At 34.2% G+C, this 25,125-nt stretch overlaps 2 protein-coding genes across 2 annotated transcripts; both read right to left on the bottom strand.

Annotated features, from left to right (window-relative positions):
* Window positions 1-1,161: 1,161 nt before the first annotated feature.
* On the bottom strand, window positions 1,162-7,918 carry LOC110691458 (probable LRR receptor-like serine/threonine-protein kinase At5g45780). The gene is made up of 11 exons (XM_021868400.1): window positions 7,430-7,918; window positions 7,100-7,235; window positions 6,927-6,998; window positions 5,524-5,667; window positions 5,374-5,445; window positions 5,233-5,292; window positions 3,740-3,816; window positions 3,447-3,599; window positions 2,987-3,325; window positions 1,987-2,378; window positions 1,162-1,581 (listed from the first exon to the last, which is right to left on the bottom strand). The coding sequence occupies exons 1-11, from the start codon at window positions 7,518-7,520 to the stop codon at window positions 1,255-1,257; spliced, it is 1,863 nt and encodes a 620-aa protein (XP_021724092.1). The 5' UTR covers window positions 7,521-7,918; the 3' UTR covers window positions 1,162-1,254.
* Window positions 7,919-14,389: 6,471 nt separating this feature from the next.
* Window positions 14,390-19,144, bottom strand: LOC110691448 (shaggy-related protein kinase eta-like). Its single transcript, XM_021868388.1, has 12 exons — window positions 18,957-19,144; window positions 18,305-18,397; window positions 17,919-17,978; window positions 17,560-17,832; window positions 17,404-17,478; window positions 17,271-17,327; window positions 16,704-16,844; window positions 16,547-16,597; window positions 16,319-16,414; window positions 15,950-16,033; window positions 15,656-15,757; window positions 14,390-15,011 (listed from the first exon to the last, which is right to left on the bottom strand). The coding sequence occupies exons 1-12, from the start codon at window positions 18,969-18,971 to the stop codon at window positions 14,916-14,918; spliced, it is 1,143 nt and encodes a 380-aa protein (XP_021724080.1). The 5' UTR covers window positions 18,972-19,144; the 3' UTR covers window positions 14,390-14,915.
* Window positions 19,145-25,125: the final 5,981 nt, after the last annotated feature.

Genomic DNA, 25,125 nt, shown 5'->3' with positions numbered 1-25,125 from the left:
AAGTTCATATTAAAGTAACACAAATTTTATAAACCCGAGGACTCCAAAAGTGAGATGGAAATTGCGCTTCCATCCATCCAAAATGGTTGTAAATAAATTCTTGCCTGATTTAAAATAGTTAGAGCTAGTAATTCACCATTGTGGAGCTACAAGGATTGTAATTTTTGAGATGGTTATATACACCCCGGTGCATGGTACACTCATGAACATTTTGTTCTTATTTTGATGATTATATTCCATTTAATCATCAAATGAAGAAAAAAAATCTAACTTTGTGTTAGTTGGGTGCACGCTACACCTGAGTGTGTATAAAATATTTCAGGTGAGACTACCTAACTTTGTAAAGCTATGTATGTAGTTTCATTTAACCCAAAGTCCCAAACTATGTGTTGTCCACTTTAAATAAGTAAATAATTTTTTTAAAAAAAAATTATTAGCTTGTTATTATGTAGTTTGGGAAATAATGATGTGGCAGCCCATATAGCTGCTGATCATTATGGATGCTCACCTGTTAGGCTGTTACGTGTTTGATTTTTTTTTTTTTTCTTACATTTAATTTTGGATGTCGTTGACTTTGTTTTAGTTCATAAATATTTAGGTGCATATTTATTTGATAGGTATATTAGTGGCTAAGGTTTGAGGCCTAAGATCAGTCATAATATAGGATTTTAAAATTGTGGTGAGCAAATAGAAAGCAACTTACTCTATGATTAATACTCGTGTTTTTTTGTTTTTGGAATATCTATGATTGTTAGTCCATTTATTCATCTGACAGTTTAAAATTATCATCTTCTTGATGGGACCTTAATTTGTCATTTATTGATTTACTTCTTCTGTTTGCACTATTAAGGTACTCTTAAGTACCCTTTCTATTATTATACACACCCAAAAAAAAATGTATTTAAAGTCATTTTGTTGCGAGTATATAGAAATAGATGGCAATCAATCGTTGCCTATGGCAACGGCCGTACGCGAGATGGTGTGGTGAAAAGTTGGAACCATATAGCCAAGTAGCCAACGGGCTTTTTTTAAGCGCTTGATATTCAATTCACTCTCCAACAAGAAAACTACCTTAAGAATTTAACCCCATTCTGTGGCAAGATGAATTGATGATTTTAGCCTTTCAATTCAATTTCTTGATGAATGATTTGGAATCAAATGTGAAAATGTGAACTGATGTATTATTTAGAGATAAAGAAGCAATTTACAAAATCATAGGACTATTTGCCATTCATACAATAATTACAATGCGAATCATCTAGGGCCAGATAGCTCAATATCTTCGAATACAAAGGAATGTTCCTCGTTAACATCGCTGTAATTCCTAGAGAAACTGGTAATACAAGATCTATCCTCAGGAAGAGAGCTTCTGGCATGCAATTCATCTCCATGTACAGATTGCCCTGCAATACTTTCTAAAATCTTCAAAACTTCAGACATCTTTGGCCTGAGACTAGGATTAGCTTGAGTACACCGAAGAGCCAATTCCACCGTTTTCTCTAGCTCATCAGCATTGAAATATCCCTTTAAATCCCTGTCCACAAGCACGTCCAACTTCTTCTCTTCATATAATGCCTTCACCTATAAAAAAATAAATAAAAGGAGCAAAGAAGTGAACAAAACATACTAAGCAATATGCACATATACTTTTGTTGTAGGTAAGATGTATTTGTAGGTAACTTAGATGAAAAAGACCCTACTGGACTGAATTCCTCCCGAGTCAACTCAACCCCGCTTTGCAAGCCAAGCCATTGGAAAGGGGGTGGGACGATAAAGGGAGTTGTATACATGTGAATCACTTCCTTATCCTCTTCCGTACTTTTCTCACTTTGCATGGACTTCCAAGTCCAACATGATTTATTGCCAATCAAATGATGGCCTAGTAAATTACTCCAGAAGGAGATTATATAACTTACTCTTCATAAACAAGCATATGTAATGTGAATGGAAATAAAATGATCTAATTGTAAAGCGGGCATAACTTACCCAGTCAAACATGATTCCCTTCTGAGCCTGACCTTTGCCAGCATCTACTGTCTTTTGCCCTGTAACAAGTTCCAAAAGTAGAACGCCAAATCCAAAGACATCAGTTTTATCCGAAGATTGCCCAGTTGAAAGATACTCCGGGGCAATGTGACCAACAGTACCACGCACAGCAGTAGTAACATGAGAATCTCTCCTGTCCAAAAGCTTTGCAAGGCCAAAGTCTCCCACAACAGCTTCAAAACTCTCATCAAGCAAGATGTTAGCAGCTTTCACATCCCTATGAATAATTTTTGGATTGCACTGCTCATGTAAGTACAAGAGTCCACGAGCAGCTCCCTGAGCAATATGCAAGCGCTTGCACCAATCTAAAGTAGGCCTATCCCCACATGGATCTGAATATAAATAAATAAAATTTATCATTAACAGTAAGAATGCACCGATTTTCCTAGACTTCATCAAAATGCATCTGATGGTAAGAGAGCTTACATATCCAGCTATTAAGCATTGGATATGCAAGTTTTCTCATGAAAAGAAATGAGCAAGCTAGAAAGCAGATCCACATCATAAAGTCAAAGATTACTGTTACAGCATAGTTTGTAGACTTTGTACTTCATACACAATTGAACAAAGAGACAGTACACATATTCATCATTTCATATGCATATCTATATCGGATATGTGACAAGTAAACCCAAGTACGATAATTTTCTGGTATCAATATAGGTCAAAACATGTAAAATTTCAGAAAGTGTAAGATTCTGAAACTTTGACAAGTAACCATATTGAATACTATGCTCAAACTCGAGTTCATGTAAGTATGTAACAAAAATATAAAGAAGCAAACCATCTACTGATTAATATACATTCTGAACTGCAAGCTTACGGGTAAAAACTTTTAATTATTTCACTCAAACAAGAAAGTGAAGGTGAATTTAAACATTAATTGCTAGAAGCAACTAATCATGATTAAAGATGATAAGGAAAGAAAATAAAGACCAACCTCTCAACCGATCTGCAACACTTCCATTTGGCATGTAAGGATATATGAGCAATCTCTCATTAGGTGTCATACAAAATCCATATAAACGCAGAAGATTCCGATGTAAAGCTAAACCAATCATCTCCACTTCTGTTTGAAATTGTACTTCACCGGTGAAACTGGGGTCTTTCAGCCTTTTAACTGCAATCATAGTCTTGTTTGGTAGACAACCTTTATAGACAACCCCAAAACCACCCTTTCCTAGTATATTTTTGGGATTGAAGTTTCCTGTAGCTGCTTGAAGTTCACGAAACGAGAACCTCTTCACATGACCAATACTGAATTCATAGTCTTGCTGCACTGCATATTCCAATAATCAGAGGTTTTCACACCATAGTTATCATCATATAAACACTCAAACAAATTATAAATTAAACTAAAAAAAAGAAAAAGATGAACATATTTTAGCTTCAGAGAATACCATATGATGTCATGAGAAGACGGGACTTGTAGTAGTGGACCCATCCAATTATCAGCAATATCAAAATCACAAATGTGCAGCCAACACCAACAGCCACTGGGATTTCCCATCGACGATGATGACTTGATTTTGAGATAGCTGTATGACTTGTGTCTGGAAAAGATTAGGTAACACAAGTAAATCAATGAGAGAGTGAGTGAGTCTGTGTGTGTGTGTGTGTGTGTGTGTGTGTGTGTGTGTGTGTGTGTGTGTGTGAGAGAGAGAGAGAGAGAGAGAGAGAGAGAGAGAGATACCATTTTCAGGCTTCTTTCCATTGATGCAAACTTGGGAAGAAGAAGAAGAAGAGCAAAGAAATGTGTTCCCTGTCACACTACATACAAATGCAATGTGTCACTCATAATAACTCATTTATAGTGAGGAGAGAAAAACTTGATAGCATTAGTGAACAATTTAATACGATTTCTGTGTAACATGCAATCATACTTAGTGATTAAACATTATGATACAAAGTGTTAATGTCCACCTCAGATAATAACAAACAAATTGAACACATTTGGAGAAAGAAGATCCAATAGCAGCTCATTATCACCGGCTAAGCGCTAGCATGTTTCTTCTTGTTGTTTTATAACCTTCTAATAACCATTTTACATAATTAAATATCAGTTGTATCAAAGCAACAAGTGTTATTGTTTCTCAAAGCGGCACACAATCTCCATCAGCTCACAAGTAGTAAGACTAGAAATTACATCATCAACTCTGAAATTTTGCAATTTCTAAATTAACTACACAATCTATAATTATAAATTAATTAATTTTTAAGTTCATGAAAAAACATGATAGGGGATACATCTATGTAAATTAAGGATAAAATTGTGGATAACAATTGTAGCCAATTGGTAATGGTCATGATTTGATGATAGATAAATGAGATTTTTCATGAAGGGTAAAATTTTCTAGGAAAGGCACACTTTCTCTATACAAACCCACCAATACCTCAGTCTATAAGCTCTATATGGATGAAGCTTCTTCATTCTGTCTCTTGATACTCTATCTTTATTTGAAATCTTTAATACCTTGTTCTCTATGGAGTATGGACGCAAACCGCCCATCGGTTTTGTATTTCACAGACTTATTGCAGTCCTATGCACTATGAGACAAATAAGGTCTTTAGATAGCGCTTTAGTATGCTGTAATAAATTGACTTAGTGGTAGGCTATGTTACTTGGACTCGGATGAAGTGTCAAATTAGACACAGGTGTCCAAGCATCGGACTCTCCCATTTTCTTGATAAAAGTTGTTTTTTAGTTAAAAATGAAGTGTCCAAGTGTCGGTGTCCGACACGTGTCGTGTCGACACAGACACGTGAGGTTAATGAAAGAGTCCGAGTAACATAGGTGGTAGGGGCACTATTGGGAATGACAATGTAATTCTCTTATAGTCTTATGAGGTAGCTTGGTAAAAAGAAATGGTAAGACTAGAGAAGGAAGAAAAGGATGCAGAACATGTATATATAGAGAGAGACCAATGTGAGAAAGAGGAAAATGCAGCTATTACGTATCCCCAAATTTTTTTGTCTTCCCCAATACTAAACTTCTATCTATTAAATCCATTTTCCAGATCATCATCTTAATCTCCATCTTCTTCTCTTACTCCGTAGCTTCCACTACCAAATAGTCAGTCTTATAAAAGTGCCAAATAGTTTGTAGCAGCAGCAACAACAAGCACAGATCTACTATGGAGTAGAGTAGAGAAATTCAACAAGATTTAACAGTAGAAAGGTCTATACCTGTATGCTTTTGCTAATATTCTTGGCGTGGGACCAGTGAGATTGTTAAATGACAAATCCCTGCCAAATGCATAATTTCATTTCAGCGCCAACAATAATCATACAGAAGATAACAAACAATATTAGTGACAGGAGACATACAAGAATGAAAGACCTGAAAGATTTGCAACGCGTTTAGGAATCTGTCCAGACAATTTATTTCTACTTAATTTCCTGCATATTGCACAGGAGTCATATTAAAGGTCACATTAGAAGGAAGGTGAAAAAACAAAACTTAAAAGCTATACTTACAAGTAATTTAGACGGCTGAGGTAACCAATCGAGTCAGGAATCTCACCACTAAACTGGTTACCTGAGAGGTCGAGAGTTTGAAGCTCTTGGAGTTTCCCAATCTCGTCTGGAATTGGACCAGACAGCTGATTGTTCTGCATCGAACTGTAGAGCACAATGTAATTAGACAAGTTATGCCAACCAGTGCAAGCTGCAGTTTCAAGATGTAATTAGCCTAGGAAATAAAGTTATATCCTAGGCCACCTATGATAATTCAGCAACCATCATATCTAAAACATCTTCTTTATTTTGCCTTTATTAACGCTATGTTTGGATAACAAATTAGAAGGCAAATGGAAGGGAGGGAAATAGGAGGAAGGGGAAGGAAGGGAAAGTGGAGGAAATGATGAGCTCCATTTTCCCTCCAAATCTCTCCAATTTTGAAGGGATGGTCTTTATTAAAGGAGGAGGGAAAATGGATCCCTCCCTCCCCCTCCCCTTCCCTCCCCCAACATATTATCCAAACAAGGAACTTTGTCTCCCTCCCTTTCCCTTCCTTTCCTTTCCTTCCATTTTTTGTTATCCAAACATAACCTAAAGGAAATTGTAATTCTCTTCAGGTTTATGTCCTGCCTAAAGGTTTGAAATGTTATTGTCAATAGAAGTTTGCATGCAGGTGAATATGCTATGGAGCAATATGATTAGTAATTAGAATTCAAATCTATAATACTTGCAGGTAAGAAAAGTGATAAACTTGGAAGAAAGTGGTCATTTCCCGTCTACATAAATCAATTGACCATCAACAACCAACTGATTAAAGGCAAAGCAGGAAGTACCTCTAGGATCCGTCATATAAGGTACTAAATTAAGGAAATGGAAGAGAAATTAAGTCTAATATCAGCATAAAAACATCCTATGTAATAATTTCACACTTCAATTTCAGTGAGCATGTAATGCATTTCAATGAACACATACATTAAATTTCATCTCTATTATTAGCATGACAGCACCCATACTCCCCTTTTTTAAAACAATCAAATTATAGGTTGGGACCATATAAGATAATTTAAAACAGATAAAACCAACTGTAAACTATCCACACAAAGATGCATTAAATGACGCCGACAGTGGAATCTCCGGCAAGAACTATCAACTAATCAACTACTGTATAATGGTAAAGACTGATGGTTCATTAAAAATCTACACATTCTCGTGAAGGGGCTGGTCTCATTTAATGCACCAAAAATTTCAGAAAATGTACAAAATAAACAAAATTGTAATCCAAAAACAGAAAGTACAGAAACATTCATAAAGACAAACATCTCATAAACAACAGCTCCTCATTCTTCAATCAAATAGAGCCATAACTGTCAATATTATTGCCTAATTATATCTCTGTCCTTAACAAATAACAGGGAACTTACACTGAGCGAAGTCGTGTCAAGTTCCCAATACTAGAAGATAGGGTTCCTGACAATCCCATACTAGCCATATCACTGTGGAAAAAAAAATCACAAATTCAAGCATAGAATACAAATTTTCAAAATAGTATTGTGATTTTTGGGGAGATAAAAACTTGGAAAATAATGCAACTTACAGAGAGATAACAAAACCATCATTAGAGCAAGCAACCATATACCAAGTGCAAGGATCAACTGAATTAATATCCCAACCATCAAGAACATGGTACTTTTCATCTCTCATCTTGTTCTTCACTAACATCAATGCAGCCACTATAAATGTAACCCCAAATCAAAAAATTCATATTAATCACATAAAAATTACAAAACTTCCAGCAAATAATAAAGATTCAATAAATGGGGTTTTGCAGCTAAACAACAAACATTGAAATAATCCCAAAAATATAAAATGAAAACAAAAATTAAGGAAAAAAGTATGATTAAATTAATGGGTTTTAGAAGCAAACCTTCATAGTTGACACCCTTTGGAGAAAGATTACTATCAGCAGCTCCAATCACATCAAAAAAGCACAAAAATACTGCCAAAAACAGAACCATGGCCAGAAAATACAATCATAAAAAAATTAAAATTCACTAAAAATGGGGAAAAAAGAACCACTGATAGATCTTGAGTGAGAAGTGAGAATGTAATGTCAAAAAGTGAGAATCTTGGATTTTTCTGAAAAAAAGGTTGCAGAAAAAACGACAGTTTGTAAGGAAAATGGTGCCAATAAAGAAGTTCTAGCAGATGATGCTGAAAGGAGTAAGAAAACGAAACATAAGGGTGTGTGTCCTTGGATTTTGGGGTTTGAAAAATTAGCTCAAAAACAAAGATAATTTTGTCTCGAGATTTGAATGATTAGTGTCAAATTTGTCTAAGAATCTGGTAGAGTGGAGAACAAGGGTGTCCTACAATACAATATAGTCATTGGCATTTGGTGGTACTCACTCATTCGTGTTACTCCCTATGCCTTGCAAATATGGGCACTTGAATAGGTAAATTTTCGAAAAATATCGACCCATATGAAAAGAACTAAGAAGAGGAGGTTCATTTGAGGGGGGAGATATATTGACTGGATTATTGGAAGTTGTAAATTAAATGGCATAGTGTAAGTATGTACTTGGAATGTAAATTTTTTACAGTTGGGTGTATATTTGTTTTGTTGACATTGGTTTTTAGTATACATATTGTGTTAGGACATGTTCTCTTCAACTTAATTTCACCTTCGTTTAGTTCAGCTTCAGTTCATTTCAGTTTCTAATTTTCTTCTCTCATAAACAATTCAGTCCCACTCAGTTCAGTCCAGTTCAATTCAGTAAATCAGAATAGACCCTTAGTATCTTTTGTGGAGTACATCAATTGTTTTTTTTTTAAATGGTACACTTTCAACGAAGAGTTTACGAAAACTGAATTAAATTTACATCAACTAAAACAAGTGGGGTTACTGGACAAAAAAAAAAAAAAAAATAAAAAAAAATAAAAAATTGTAAGAATAATAAACTTTACTCATGTGGCTTGAGATTTTAAGCAATTACAACATATGATAATAAATTATTCTATTGACCAGTGTAAAGCATGGATTGTATAAAGTAATACAATTAGCTTTAAGGGTGTCTATTTGGTTTCGGTTAGGATTTAGGCCAAATCCAATCCGATCCGAATTAAAATTCGGTTTTTGATTTTCAAGTTCAATCCGATCCGAATTTCTTATCAATTCAATCCGATCCAATCCGAATTATAATTTGGTTATTTGGATCAGATTCGAAAATCCAAATTAAAATACATTGCAAATAATTAGAGCGTAAAAAGATTATAAAAATAAAAAGTAATTACAAAAATTTTATTCTTGAAAACATAGTTGTACAAGATTAATACAAGTATTGAAAACATAGTAATACATAATTAATATTGATGTAATTATTAACATAATTTTACATGATTAATTTAAACAATCCTCATTTGTAAAAAGTATGGTTTTATATTTCGATTAATTCCTTTTTTTGGATCCAAACAAGGTCAATCCGATCCGATCCGAAAATCCGAAAATCCGAATTTTTAAAAATTCCAATTCGATCTTATCCGATTTAATTAATAATTCGGTTTGGATTGGATTGAATTGGATTTCGGATTTCGGTTTTTATCCGAATAATGGACACCCCTAATTAGCTTATTTCATAATTATGTAATTTTCTATGAGAAAAGTAAAGAATTAATTGACCAATTTGGTTTAAAAAAAGAAAGAGAGAGAGACCTTTCACGACAATTTGGTAAAAAAAAAAAAATCACTCCGACGATAATTTGGTAAAAAAAATTAACATAATACGACAATTTGGTATTAAAAATAGGCGACATTTAGACCCAAAAATCTGTTTTTTTGCGGCAAACTCTTCAAAAGTCTTAATTAAATTATTTTGTGCTTTTTGAAATTTATTTTTTTACATTTAAAATTTAAATTATTATGTCATCTCCTTTTTATTTTGCTAAATTTTGAATTACATAAATTTATTTGCAACCCTTTTTTAAACAAAAATGTTAATAATGGGTAGGAAAATTAATATTTAACTAGATTAGGCTCCTGCGATGCACGATTTTAACAATATTTTTTGTGCTTACTTGTGTTTAATATGTACGTAGTACAAATAATTTAAGCAAAATCTAATAAATTGATTAATTAATAAAGAGTGGAAGCCTCAATTCATATAATCTGTATAAAATATACGAAGTAGGAGAAAGTTATAATGTTTATAAGAAAATAAAACAATCCAACCTTCCTTTAATTTCTCCAATGGAATTTGCATAATTAGTCATTTTAAATATAAAATCTGCTAGGATACAAAATAATTAATTCACCATTTTCAAAAATTTTATTTTTGTTGAAAAAAAAAATGTCATTATTAGTTTTGGTGGGAAAATTTTTTATAAGAGCTTGACATATGTATAGTAATGACATAAGCGGTAATTATTTTAGATATATTTATATATATTTTTTTCCTCTTCAAATTTTTATTTCCTTATAAAGGTTTGGAAATTTAGGTAGAAAATTTTTTTTTTTTACAAAAAAAAATAATAATAAAACCACGAAAACGATAGCAAATGCAAGTAGTATGTTGGAAATTTTGTATTTTAAGCTTAATTGTCGCCTAAGATTGTTTTTTTTTTTAACCAAATTGTCGCTTGAGGTTAGGTTTTTTTTACCAATTTATCGTTAAGGTTTTTTTTTTTTTTTTTTACCAACCTGGTCAATTGGCCATTAAGGAGATTAAAGTTAAACATATTTTTTTTTGGTCGTGTAATGCATAGATTGAATCAACTAGCCTATTGGCATATGCACGAATTGTTTCATGTATGAAAGGGTGAAGGTAGGTCGTTGGGTTTCGTACCCGACTAATAATTGTGACCGTCTGACTGGATTTCTAACAAAGAGAGTTGATAGAACGAGTTTGATTTATTAAATTTTTACGTCGAGATATAAACATAATACTAGATGCATATACAAAGTATATAAAAAAAATGAATAGTAATAACTTTGATGTCTTTGGTATTGGATATAAACTTTTTTTTAAAAAAAAAGTAGGGCAGCTAACGTGCACGTTGTACATGTCAACTATGATAGAAAATACGTGAATAAATATATTTGAGGATATAATTGTCCAAATATTTTTCATTAGTAATAACTTATACGAAGTACATATTAATGAGGGTATAAATGTAAATACACTTTTTGAAAGGTAAATTTGGCATCACGTTATTTATAAGAGTAATGTTATATAGTACTTTTTATAAGGTAGAGAAAAAAAAAAGGCTATTGGATATAGATTAAAGTTTAGTTATTTTTGTTTAAAAATAACGTTTTTTTTTTTTTTTGTTAATACCTCATAAAAAATATAATTCGATGTAAAATTAAAGATAATTGTGTATGGTACAGGACTTTAGCTAGTGATAATTAAATTAATAGCAATATTTATGAAAGAAATGGCATCTCTCTCTTTCACTCCTTTATTAAGTTATTGAATTTACTAGGGATGACCATTATTCGGATAAAAATCGAAATTCAATCCAAATAGAATTATTAATTCGAGTTGGATCCAAATTTTAATTCTGATCAGATCGAATTGGAATATTTTAAAAATTCGGATTTTGGGATCATATCGATTTGACCTTGTTTGGATCCAAAAAATCGAATTAACCAACATATGAAACCATACTTTTACAAATAATGATTGTTTATGTTAATCATGTAAAATTATGTTGATAATTACCTTAATGTAAATTATGCAAAACTATGTTTTCAATATTTTGTATTAATCAATACTGTACAACTTTATAATTGCATGTATTTTGTTTTCAATAGAATACTATACACTTTAGGCCCTATAATTTTGCAATGTATTTTGTATTTTAATTAATTCGGATTTTCAGATAAGAATCATGTAACCGAATTGTGATTCGAATTGAATCGGATTGGATTGATGAGAAATTCAGATCGGATTGAATTTGAAAATTAAAAACTAAATTTTATTTCAGATTGGATACAAACTCTTAAATAGACCCGGTTCACACTAATTTATTGTGGACCACTTATAATGGAGATACTATGGTCGTTTTATTAATTTAAAAAATGTTAAAATAAAAGTGATTTTTTTATAAAGGTCATAAGAGATAAAAAAAATTTGAATGAAAATTTTAAAATACTGGTCAATATGAATAATATAGGTCACTAGGTTAAAATTAGGATCATAACATCATACTTCAGGTTTGCAACAATATTAAAAATCACACAAATTTTATTAAAGGTTATTATGTTAAAATTAAGGTCACTATATTTAATATTAGGGTCACTATGTTCAATACAAAACCTGTTACGCACATGTAGAACTTCGGGTCCACAATAATATTATTGTGAACCAGGTTCATACAAGTTTTTCTGCAGATTGGATTGGATTGAATTTGGCAAAATCCGAACCGAAAATCAAATAGACACCCCCAAATTTTAGGGTACAGAAGATGAATTTGATTGTAATTAATTGATTGAAAATTTGTGTATTAATAGATTGATTGTACTAATGGACATAAATTAATGAATATTATTTTATTTATATATAGATAATACTTCGTATTCAAGTAATTGTTTTTTTTAATGCGTTTAATTGATTGATATGGAGTTTTTTTTTAGTCATCTACTATCCATGTACATTACTCCGTAAAACAAAATGTCCAAAAAAGAAAACATCTTAATTTACAAATAAAACATCAAAACATATCATTGACCAAAAGAAGCTTTTAGAGGTGCCCATTATTCAGATTAAAACCAAAATTTAATATAATCCAAACCGAGTTATCAATCAAGTCGAATCGAACTATAAATCAAATTGAATCACATTGAATATTTGAAAATTCAAATTTTCGGTTGGATGAAGTTGACGTTTTCAAGGCATTTAATTTAAAAATATTACTCCATCCGTCCCATAATACTTAGGGCGTTGAGGTGGACATGTAGTTTAAGAAAACTACAAGTAGGTCCATTTAATATATTTACTTATTACTGTATTATCAATAATTAATAATATAATATATACTAAAAGACACACCAGCAATGACACTGGTGTGTCCTAAAAAATATATTACGTATATTTTTATTTATTTCTTTGGATCTTCTTTTAAATAAAGTTTAAATGAGGAAAAAAAATTATCAAAACGTAAGTAACTTTAATTGTAAAAAATTAATTATCATCTAGATTTTTAATTATAGAAAGATTAAATAAACAATAATTTTTTTAGGAAAAAAATATATCATATAGATTATCAACATGAGATTTTTATTACTTATTTTTGTCAAGAAACTTATCTTGATAATCAATATCTATGTAAAAACATCAATAAATAAATGTATAACTTATTGATTGATAACTATTAATTATTATATAATGTATATATAGTACCAAAATATAATTTCAAATATATAGATATTTGAATTAGAGTTGATAGTAGGAGAAAAGTTGAATAAGAAATAGGATGTTATTGGAATAATGATTTGAATAATATTATTTTAGGTTGGATGATTTTGAATGAAATAATAGGGTGATCTTAGGGCCTGTTCATATTTACTGAACTGAGCTGAACTGAATTGAATTGAACTGAATTGAACTGATTGGAAGGCTGAACTGAACTGAACTGATTGAAGCTTAACTAAACTGAACTGAAAAATTAAAATGCATAAAACTTAACTGAACTGAACTGATTAGAACTGAACTGAACTGAACTGATTGGAGCTGAACTGAACTGGACTGGACTGAAAATAAGTAAATATGAACAGACCCTTACTTGTGTGCAAAAATAAAATTTATTCACAGGGTTAGTACATAGCTTTAAAATTTTTCATTTAGTTAATAAGAAAAATAACACTATTACATTACCACATATATAAAAATACAAAAAATAATCATACGCTCAACTGATTAACTTTAAAATACATATTTAGCTAATCGATTTTTTCATGAATATGTTTCATTTTAATAAATATTTCGATAATTTAGTTCATACTTTTTGTTGACAATAATACTGAAATTAATCGTGCATGGCACGGGACCTAATCTAGTACTTGTATAAAGGATTCTCTTTTGCATTTTTACGTTGGAAGGAGATAAAAAGTGGGGAAGATAAGGGTGATGAGGAGAGAAAATGTAGGAGTTAATTGGGTTTTGGGTTCCAAAGAGAGTATAGGAAAATATTTTTGTTATTATTTATCCCATTAAATATATTTAGTAACATGTGAAGTATTTTGAGACCAATGAAAATGAAAACTGAGACAAGTATTATAGGACGGAGGGAATATTAATCAAAGATGGCTTTGACGAGTGTACAGGTCAAGGCATAGCATTTATTTTGAAACAGAGAGTATAAAACATCCTAGGCCCTGTTCTCTTCACCTTAAAAAAATAATATTAAGTAAAAATAATTTCAGATCAGTAAAAATAAGTTCAGTTCAGCAAAATTCAGTTTTATTAAAGAAGAATTATAATAGAGAATCAGTAAAAATAATTTCAGTTCAGTAAAAATAATTTAAGTTCAGTAAAAATAATTTAAGTTCAGCAAAAATAATTTCAGTTTAGCAAAATTAAGGTGAAGAGAACGAGGCCTTAATCTAAGAGTTTTCCCATATGCCTTACTTGACTTAGATATGTAATGTGAATATGCCTTTGTGATCTTTTCAAGTTACCTATCACAACTTGGCAAGTTGGCATATACTTGGTAATACTAGGAAGCATAAGGATCTCAGCAAGGATTTTCAAAGCAAACATATCAACCTCCTTTACTGTCAACATCAGCAAACAACAGGATGATTCAACCTACTTAAAATATGATGCATCAAAAATATATTTCAATATTCAACTCGCAAAGCAAACTCATAAACTTATGCAACAGAAAATTGAGCTTTACTAAATACTAATTTAAGAACTGAATGACAGTAAGCAAACATACTTTTCACAGGATGATTGATAATAATGGTACTACACTTCTTCCTGTCCAAGGTCTGCATTTGGTGCAATGAAGATAGAAAAACTACTGGATAACATACAGAGTAAACAAAAAAAAAAAAAAGACGAGAAAATACACCCACCAACTACACCTTTCTGTCTCCACCGCTCTTCCGCGGTCTTTCCTAACAGCCATAAACAATTACAACCTCCTCTCTACTAACTTCAATGAGTACATTATCAGATTGACCTTTTCTATCAACAATTTACAGACAAAAAAAGCGCGTTGGCGGTGAGAACGAGTGCACGAGAGTTAAGCAAGCAGAGGCTGTTGGAGCTACTGATTGCCCACTCGTTCTGGCTGAGAAAATTATATAGGGATGCCTCCATACATTGAGACTAAGATCTTGATCACGGTTTTCCACAGGATCTCACTCATCAACCAGCAAAAAACATCTATATGTGCTATATTGATAATTATGTCCCTGTTGGATGCATCAAATTGTGACCATACTGTCGCCTAACATGCTCTGGAATCAACTTGTTAATTAGATCTGATGAAGCTCCAGACAGCTGCAACAAGAAACATCAGCAACCAAAATTAGGAACTCTTAATCATCCAAAATTACGAAATTGTTTGAATACTACTAGTTTCTCAATGCAAAGATTCAAAAGTAATATAATCGCTGACTGCATGATCCCAAAAGACAGCCTAAGGTTTTATGCCTAATGAGCGAAAGAATATACATGCTACAATGTCAGATAATCCTAAACGAGACTCTCAGGTTTAGATTACACTAGACAATCTCAGGCAAAAGCCACGCAATTTTCTTCACAACTAATATTCAAGATAAAACAAATAATACTATTCTCCAGTAGAGATAAAAAAATGTAATGCTTCTCCTCAGCAGTGAAAGAGGGTCCTTAACTCCTTGTTACTAGATAATCCTTCAAATCATTACTAAGTTCTCCAGCTTCATGATACTAACAACTCGGTATGATAATGTAAAAAAACCAAACACCGTAAACAGGACCTGAATTTCCTTATCCAGGTACAACACAATCAACTGGCATTTCTATCATGGAGTGGTCAAATCATGATTTTTACTTATAGATAGTTCCAGCAGTCAGATGTATCAAGCAAATTTCCATCTGGCTCAGTGTAAAAGCATAAAACATAGCTGAAATAAACATAAGCATGAGAAAAACAAACATACTTCCTGTTTAAAATTGAAGAGAGGAGGCAATGGGCGACCATTAGGAAGACGAGCATTTGGTTCCCGGAGTTCATCAAAGAAAGGATGCGCACATGCTTCCAACTGGGAAAAAGTAAGATAAATCGTATCAATACTTCAATGAACTGAAAATTACAGATGAATTATAATCCACGAAAACAAGACGTGAGAATAAGCTGATCAAAATGCTATTGGCTGATTAATATAATTAAATTTAAACTAGACCAAAGCATAAAGGATTAATATAATTTAGTTGCAGAAACTTTTCAAACTTACAGCAGTGCAGCGTAAACTAGGTGAGTACTGAAGCAGCCTTGACGTCAGATCAATGGCCTCTGGAGGCATGCGTTTGTGGAAAACCTGAATCGAAAAAGAAATATAAACAACTTTAATCTTAAAAACTCAACTTAAAGAGAAGGGGAAGGGTTGGGATTCTTGAGAACTGAGCACTGTGCTAATAAATTCTTCATTTCTGTCAATTATTAAATGACATGTGACAAACGTGCAGGATTATAGAAGTTTCAACAGCATAAGCTTAATCAGTCTGACACAAGTATGCAGGCATGCAGCATCTGTGAATCTATGATGGCCTCCAAAAATTTACTCAACAAAAATTTACAAAAAGCACATATACAAGTAATATACCTTGTGCCAGGGAGTTGCTTTAATCTGGGGAAACCTAAAATCAGAGTAATTCGGATTCATGCATCGAATTTCTTCCCGTGTTGGTGTACCAAGGACCTTCAAATATACAAAGTATAGATTTTGTCAAAAAAAAAAAAACAGAAAAGAACAGGCAATAAGTTACAACATGATCCTAAACTTTCCACGTACTGAAGCTGAATAGCCCTTCAATTAAACTTTTAGGCATACCTTGATGATCTCAACAAGCTGATCAACAGCATTTTCCCCGGGAAATAATGGCTGGAAAATTCAAAATAACACAAAATGAAGATCATGCTCCATACAAATACAGATAACACTTACAAGAAATCCACAAATTGAAATTCAACTATCATAATATACTCACCTGACCAAGCAAAAGTTCAGCAAGAACACAGCCAGCAGACCATATATCTATTGAGGATGTATATTCAGTGGCGCCAAAAATAAGCTCAGGAGCTCGATAAAACCGAGAACAAATGTAGGAAATATTGGCTTCACCCTTAACCTGATTGGACAAAAAAAAAACAAGAGGTTAAAACACAATATTTAAGGTTGTAACCCCCCATCCCCTACCCGACAGAGGAGATTAAGTGGCAGAGAAAGTTAAAGTCTTTTTTTTAATTATGAGAAAGCAATTAATATTTAATATGCTACCATGCGAAAGCAATTAGATAGAATACATATAGAACCAATCATCGCCATTTTTATGCCATCACTATTTGTTAAAAGAAAAAGATCATGCACATATATAAAGCAAATGAATAGAACAGGAAAAACAATATTAGTATTTTAATCTGCAATGTTCACAGCACAGATCACAATTAACAAGGAGAAAACATGTCTCGGCAACCACTACAACAGATTTTTCGACTCCAAAACATTATGAAAAATATAGTTAGTGAATAAAAAAATAAAGGGAGTTTTGACATACAAGAACTTTGGCACTTCCGAAATCGCATATTTTCACTTGGTGGGTGAGAGGATCAACCTGCAGGGATCATTTACATCAAAATTCAGCTCATTATTTGATTAAGCTTGGAAAGAACTAATGGAAAATAACATACCAAAACATTTTGAGGCTTTAAATCCCTATGGCAAACTCCAGGAACATGGTGCAGATAAGCCAAGCCACGGAAGATCTGCAATGTGATTATACTTAAAATAATTATACTTTAAATATGACAATCGAAACATAAAACCAGCATGAAAATATAATGTACCTGATATGTGTACAATTTAATGTAGATGAGTGGCATTCTTTGATTAGCACTACTATAGTGCTTCAAAACCCGATACATGGTCTCAGGGACATATTCCATCACCAAGTTTAGGAAAAGCTCATCTTTACTAGTTGTTGAGAAGAAACAATGCTTGAGCGAAATAACATTCGGATGGTCTAACACTCGCATCAGCTGCAACTCACGGTTCTTATACCTTCTATCTTGTAACACCTTCTTAATTGCAACAGTCTCTCCGGTTTCCAGACATTTAGCCTAAACAAAGACGAAATCAGAGGGAAAAATCAATAATTATTTCGCTTCTGGACCAAATTAGGTCTTAGCAATCTCTCTATATATACCTGAAATACAATTCCAAAAGATCCAGTGCCCACGACTCTTTCTGCCATGTAACTAATTGTCTGTAAGAACAAAAATCGAGTTAAAAGAACAATTTACAAACTCAATGATAATGTACAAATCCACATCTAAAAGTACGACCATCACAAAATATCTTACATCCTAGAACAAATTTAAGCACAAAATAAAAGCACAACTCATGATGATAGCTAAGAATAACTGTGGAACCAGTGGTGTCAAGCAAAGCAGATAAAACATATAAACCATAAGCACTTAGACTCGTTCGATCACTCGAATCAAACACCATCACTCTAAACAGGCGAAAAGAATCATAAACTCGAGACAAGCGAAATGAGATCCAATTGCCAAAATAGAGCATACAACACACCTGTTTAGGTTCTCCGTTTTTACCCCCAATTGTAGTTGAAATAATGTGTCCTGTGACAGCACCATTGCCGTCTTCTACCGTCGAAGCTAGCTCCTGCAACAGCAAAAATTAATTTAGTTTCCAACATCAACGTCATACTCAATTTCAAAATTTAATCTAATTCAGCTAAACGCTCTAAAAAATGTAAATCGACCAATTAAGTACTGTTAGGGTAGTGAAATTCTATGAAATTTTAAAAAATTCAAAATATCACAAAATTCTGCAATAGTATACATAAACAGCTTAAAATCAAGCACATTTCAGATCTACAAAGTCACAGATTCTGCAAAAATCAAGTAAAATTCCAGCTAAAAATGAAAAAAAACAACAGGAATTTCAGAATAAACAAAAATCAAATCCATCAAAACAAACACACAAAAAACAGAAATTCACTCAAAATCAACAAAATTACACACAAATACAAACCAAAAAGAAGATCCATTGATAGATCGGCAGCAAAACCCTAAGAAAAACATAGAATTCGATCTGAAATGAAGCAAAAAACAGGGAGAATTCGAAGCTAGAATACCTAGATCTAGAACATAGAGAGAGAATCTAGAAAAACGGTGAGAAAGGAGGAGTAAGAGAGAGAGAAGGAGAAGGAGAGTACTACCTTATCGTCAGCCATGGAAGCTGGGAAAGAGGAGGAGGGAGGAGAGAGAAAGGGAGGAGTTAAGAAAAGAGCATGGAAAAATGGAGTTTAGGGCCAAGGAGAGAGGAGAGAGAAAGAAAAGGGGAAGACCCAAGTTACGACAATACCCATGTGATTACAGCTCTTGCTCTTCCCCCCCCCCCCCCCTTTTTTTTTTTTTTTGGCTTTTCTTTTGGGGAATTATTTATTATACGACTACCTCATCTTTAGGCTATTTTCATTGTATTATGCATACATTCTCGTATTACATATACTCGTACTAATGATGTATTGTATATTTGTATATTGACTTAGCCCCCGTTCTTTAGAGCTACTCTGTCTGCTCTGCTGAGCCCTCCTCTGCTCTGCTCTGCTCAAAAGAAATCTGCTCTACTCTGCTCAGCTCTGCTCGACTCTGTTCTGCTCTATTTTCAAATAATAATTAATAATAACAACAATAATAATTAATATTTAATAATAATAATTAATATTATATTGATGATAATAATTTATTATTTTGAATAATTATAATAATTATTAATATTAAAAATAATTTTAATAATTATTAATATTAATAATAATTAATATTTATTAATCACTGCTAATAACAATTATCAATAATAATATTTTATAATTCAAACTATTAATATTTAATAATATTATTAATTAATAATTTCTAATAATTATAACAATTCTTTCAAATAAATAATAATAATAATAATAATAATAACAATCAATAACAATTTCTTTTATAAACATTAGATATTAGAATCACAATATATAGAAACATTTTATGTGGGTATTGATTGTTAGTTCATAGAGTTAAATTAATTTTCAAATCTTTCCATACAATTTAAGAATTAAAAAAAAAAAGAGGTTGTTTTCAAGTAGTACTTTGTATATTATTATTATTTTCGGGTTAAAAATATATGATTAAGACAAATTTATAAGTAAAATTATTATTACTCATCAAATCATTATATTTTAAAAATTTTGTGAAAAAAATATAAGTAAACCATTGTCTTTTATCTTTCTACTATTAACATATGTTACATATGGTAGACATATATTTATGTTTTCACTCACATAAATCGTATATGCACTTATTAATAGTAATAATAATAACATTAATAATAGTATTAATAATAATGTTGAAATCTGCTCTGCTCTGCTCGGCTCTGCTCTGCTGAAATTTAATCTGATCTGCTCTACTCTGCCCAGAAGCTCAAAAGAACAGGGCCTTACGATAGCAAAACCGGTGACGTAGACGGTAAGGTGGAAATTAAAAAAAGATTAGTTGTAATTTGTAGATAATTTCCCAACAATATTTAGGGAAATGGCTCTTTTTTTTATCTAATTAGAGTTATTAACGCGTGCGATGTAGGTTGGCAATATAAAGAGGAAAAGTAGGTAAATAAATATTTTTAAGGTTATAAATGTCTACACACTATTCAAAACAGTTACACAAAAAAAAACCATTAATGAAGGCAAATAAATAAATAAATAAATAAACATTTTAGAGAGGATAATTGTCCAAATACTCAAATGAGCAAGGGCTTGCAGTTGGGATGTCCTTATTAAGTGACGAGCTAACTTCCCAGACTAGGGTGTAGTGATAAGTATGCAAGGTTGGGTTGCTAGGTCGTCACCTAGAAGCATCACGCCACATTGTCGAGTGTGGTGGCAAATGAGCAAGGGCTTGCAATTGGGGGGCACGGGGGAGTGTAGCACGAGAGAGCGTGGTACAAGGAGAGCATGTGAGGAAGGACTCTAGTTTGCAGACTGGTTATTGGAATGTGAGGTCTTGTACGGCAAAATCAATAGAAGTGGTGGTAAAAGTGATGAAGAAAAGATGTGTAAACATCATGTGCCTCCAAAAGACAAGGTGGACAGGAGAAGGAGCTTGAGACTTGGTTTTGAGGTATAAAGTGTGGTACATTGGACAAGAAATGTACAAGACTAGGAATGGTGGAGCTAAGAATGAAGTTGGATTGATTCTTGATGAGAGGTTGTCAAAAGTGATGATTGAGGTCTATTGGAAGAGTAATAATATGTTGATAAGGGTGAAGTTGCTAAGTGGCAAGGAGATTGTTAATGTTACTAATGCTTATGCTTCCCAAGTTGGTTTAGATGTAGAAAAGAAACGACAATTGTGGGAGGACTTAGATGAGGTGGTAAAGGATGTCCCCCCACACAAAGAAACTATATATTAGAGTGATTTGAATGGGCATGTTGGGGTAAATCGAGATGGCTTCGAGAGTGTTCATGGAGGCTTTGATTATGATTACAGGGACGCAAGTGGTGAGGCATATATATATATATATATATAGGGGAAGGCTCTTGTGAGAATTTTACATATGTGAGAACACTTTTTATGTTCTAAATTTTTAATCGTATGTTCTAAATTTTAAATCTGATGTTCTAAACTTTTCCTTAGGTGTTCTAAATTAAATCAAATGTTCTAATTTAGTACTTGCATGTTTTAAACCATAAATTAGTTAAGTTTGATGTCATAAATTTTAAATAACTTGTTCCAAAATTTTAACTTATATGTTCTAAATTTTAAAACGTGTGTTCTAAGATTTTTAATTATATGTTCCAGATTTTAAAACGTATGTTCTATTTTTTTTTACACGTATGTTCTAAATTCTTTACTCACACTTTCTATATTCTATATCAGTTTGTTCTAAATTTTTATTCACATGTTCATAATCTTAAGTCAGATGTTCTAAACATATTACTCACACAAATGTTCTAATTTATTACTCATATGTTTAGAATTTTAATTTGAGTCGCATGTTCTAAATTTTAACTCGCATGTTCTAAAATTTTACTCACATGTTCTAAATTTTAAATCAGTTCTCATATAAGTATGAATTCTCACATATGGACCTATTCTCACCATATAGGGGAGGGATCCGGTGAGAATAGGTCCATATGTGAGAATAGGTCCATATGACGCCTAAATTATCTGCATTCCAAGTTCGAGGCAACGGTTGGCCGTCTGGTGTTTCCAGACGGTAGGTACCGTCCCTGACCTCTTCACAGATTCGGTAGGGTCCTTCCCAGTTGGGAGTTAGTTTGCCAGACTCATTAGCCCTTCCAACTGCTTCCATTTTTCTAAGTACAAAGTCCCCCACTTTGAGTGGACGCTTGTGTACTTTTTTGTTGTATGATCTAGTCATTCTCAGACGGTAAATTTCATGGCGCAATACAGCATTGCCCCTCCTTTCAGGAAGTGAGTCTAATGCCAGGCGCATGGCTTCCCAGTTTGCCTCTTCGTCATATAGCATTACTCGAAGAGTCGGCTCGTAGTGTTCTATTGGAAGAACAGCTTCCGCACCATAAGTTAGGAGGAATGGAGTTTCTCCAGTTGCCCCTTTTTCAGTCGTCCTAATGGCCCAGAGAACATGTGGTAATTCATCCGCCCATAGGCCGCCTGCTCGTTCAATCTTTTTCTTGAGACCGTCTGAGATGATTTTATTAAAGGCTTCTACCTGGCCGTTTGCTTGTGGACGGCCGACAGATGCAAATTAGTGTGCAATTCCTTGGTCACCCAACCAGCTTTTGAGAACAGGCGTCTCAAATTGGGGACCATTATCAAAAACCATAGACATGGGAACCCCGAACCGAGTGATGACATTTTTCCAAATGAATGAAATTACATCCTTCGTCTTGATTCCCTTTACAGCCTCCACCTCTACCCATTTAGTGAAGTAGTCGACGGCAACAAGTATGTACCTCCTTCCGCCTGTAGCAGGCGTATAGGGACCCAGAATATCCATGCCCCACTTAGCAAACGGTAGTGGGCTATGAATGGTAGTGAGGTCAGTAGCCGGACGGTGAATTAGCTTGCCAAACCTTTGGCACTTGTCACATTTTTTCACCATCTCCATTGCATCTGCTTCTAAAGTAGGCCAAAAGTAGCCCTGCCGCCTTGCCCGTTGAGCAAGCGTCCTACCGCCTATATGGGAAGCACAGTAACCAGAGTGAAGATCGTCTAGTATCTCTCGTCCCTTTTCTGGAGAAACACACTTTAAGAAGGGTTGAAGGTACCCCCTTTTGTGAAGTTCTCCCTTTATTATTTCAAAACTGGTTGCTCGTTTTTTCAGTGCTGCCGCCTGTTGATGATCATCCGGCAGGGTACCCTTTGTCAGATATGCCCTGATTGGATCCATCCAGGTTGAGCGTCTGTCTAAGATTCCAATAGGTTCTTCCTCAATGCTTCTCCTCTCCATTACTTCCCAAAAAACAGTTCGAGGAGTATCACAGGAGGCGGATGATGCTAATTTTGAAAGTGCATCCGCCTGGTTGTTTTCTGATCTCGGCACTTGGGTCAGACGAAAATCTTCAAGGGATCCGACCGCCTGTCGTACCGCCTGTAAATACTTGATCATGGCCGGATGGGTTGCTTCGTATCGCCATTGTACTGACTCACTATCAATTGTGAATCGGAACAGGCGTCTATTTTTCTTGCCCCTGCCGCCTTGCACATGCGGATTCCGGCTAGTAAAGCTTCATATTCTGCCTCATTGTTTGAGGCCTGAAAACTGAAGCGTAGAGCATACTCGTACCTGTCGCCCTCTGGCGACTGACATATGACGCCTGCTCCACAACCATTTGAAGTAGAGCTTCCATCCACATATACCTTCCAGACTTGGTCTGGAACTTGAGAGTCAGGAGGACGAGTCATCTCAACAATAAAGTCTGCAAAGGCTTGCCCCTTCACTGCTTTTCTAGGCTCGAAGGTAACTTCGAGGCTCTGTATTTCTATGGCCCATTTGATCATTCGGCCTGACGACTCCATGATGGTCAGTGGCCGCTTGGTAGGTTGGTCTGTATACACGACGACTGCATGTGCCAAAAAGTAGGGCTTCAATTTTTTAACAGCCATGAAGAGTGCAAGACCAAATTTCTCCACTAAGGGATACCTCAATACATGACTGACAAAGTAGACCGGGAGCTGACAGCCGTCTCTTTCAGCAAGGAGAACAGCGCTTAACGCATGATCAGAGACGGCCAGGTACATGTAGAGTACTTCTTTGGGCAAAGGGCTGACCAACCTCGGCAAGGAATGCAAGTGAACTTTCAATTTCTGGAAGGCCGCCTCAGCATCCGGCCCCCATTCAAACCTTGCCTTTTTCTTAATTGCCTGGAAAAAGTATAGGCATTTGTCGCCTGATCGGCTTAGAAATCTTCCCAAGGCCGCCAGACAACCTGTTAACTTCTGAACCTCTCGGATGGTACGAGGCGACTGCATGTCGATGACCGCCTGCACCTTCTCAGGGTTCGCCTCTATTCCTCTCTGATTGATAAGGAATCCGAGAAATTTCCCAGACTCAACTCCAAAGACACATTTCTTGGGATTGAGCATGACATGGTGCCGCCTGAGTGTGGCGAAAGTTTCTCGGAGGTCCAACAGATGATCTTTCTGAAGTTTAGACTTGACAATCATATCATCAATATATGCCTCGACATTTCTCCCAATCTGATCAAAGAACACAGTGTTTATCATTCGCTGGAAAGTGGCCGGGGCATTCTTAAGACCAAACGGCATGACCGTGTAACAGTATAACCCCTGATCAGTGACGAAGGCCGTCTTCTCCTGATCTTTCTCCCATAAAGGAATTTGATGGAAACCAGAGTAGGCGTCCATAAAGCTCATCAAAGCATGGCCGGCTGTTGAGTCGACCAGGTTATCAATTTTAGGCAGAGGGTAACTGTCTTTGGGGAACGCCTTGTTTAAGTCTGTGTAGTCTACACACATTCGCCAGGTGCCATTCGGCTTTTTAACAAGCACCACATTTGCAACCCAGTCTGGGAAGTAACATTGCCGAATGAACCCTGCATCAAGTAATTTTTTAACTTCGGCGGCTGCCGCCTGACTTCTTTCTTCGCCATGGTTCCGCTTCTTCTGCCGTACCAGCTTCTTTTTCGGATCCACGACCAGTTTATGTACCGCCAGATCAGGACTAATGCCTGGCATTTCATGGACTTCGAATGCAAATATGTCCTTGTATTCTTTCAATAGTTTGTGAAAGTCGTCACCCAGGTCCCTTAGAGCAGTCGTCCCAACCTTGATTGTTCTGTCAGGACGCGAGTCGTCTAAGATCAGGTCCGTATGCTCACCAGCTGGCTGAGGGCGGAATTC

Source organism: Chenopodium quinoa, unplaced genomic scaffold (assembly GCF_001683475.1).
Source record: "Chenopodium quinoa cultivar QQ74 unplaced genomic scaffold, ASM168347v1, whole genome shotgun sequence".
NCBI classification, from domain to species: Eukaryota; Viridiplantae; Streptophyta; class Magnoliopsida; order Caryophyllales; family Amaranthaceae; genus Chenopodium; species Chenopodium quinoa.
Note: the sequence above shows the minus strand (reverse complement) of the source record. Positions and strands in the feature narration are given on the sequence as shown.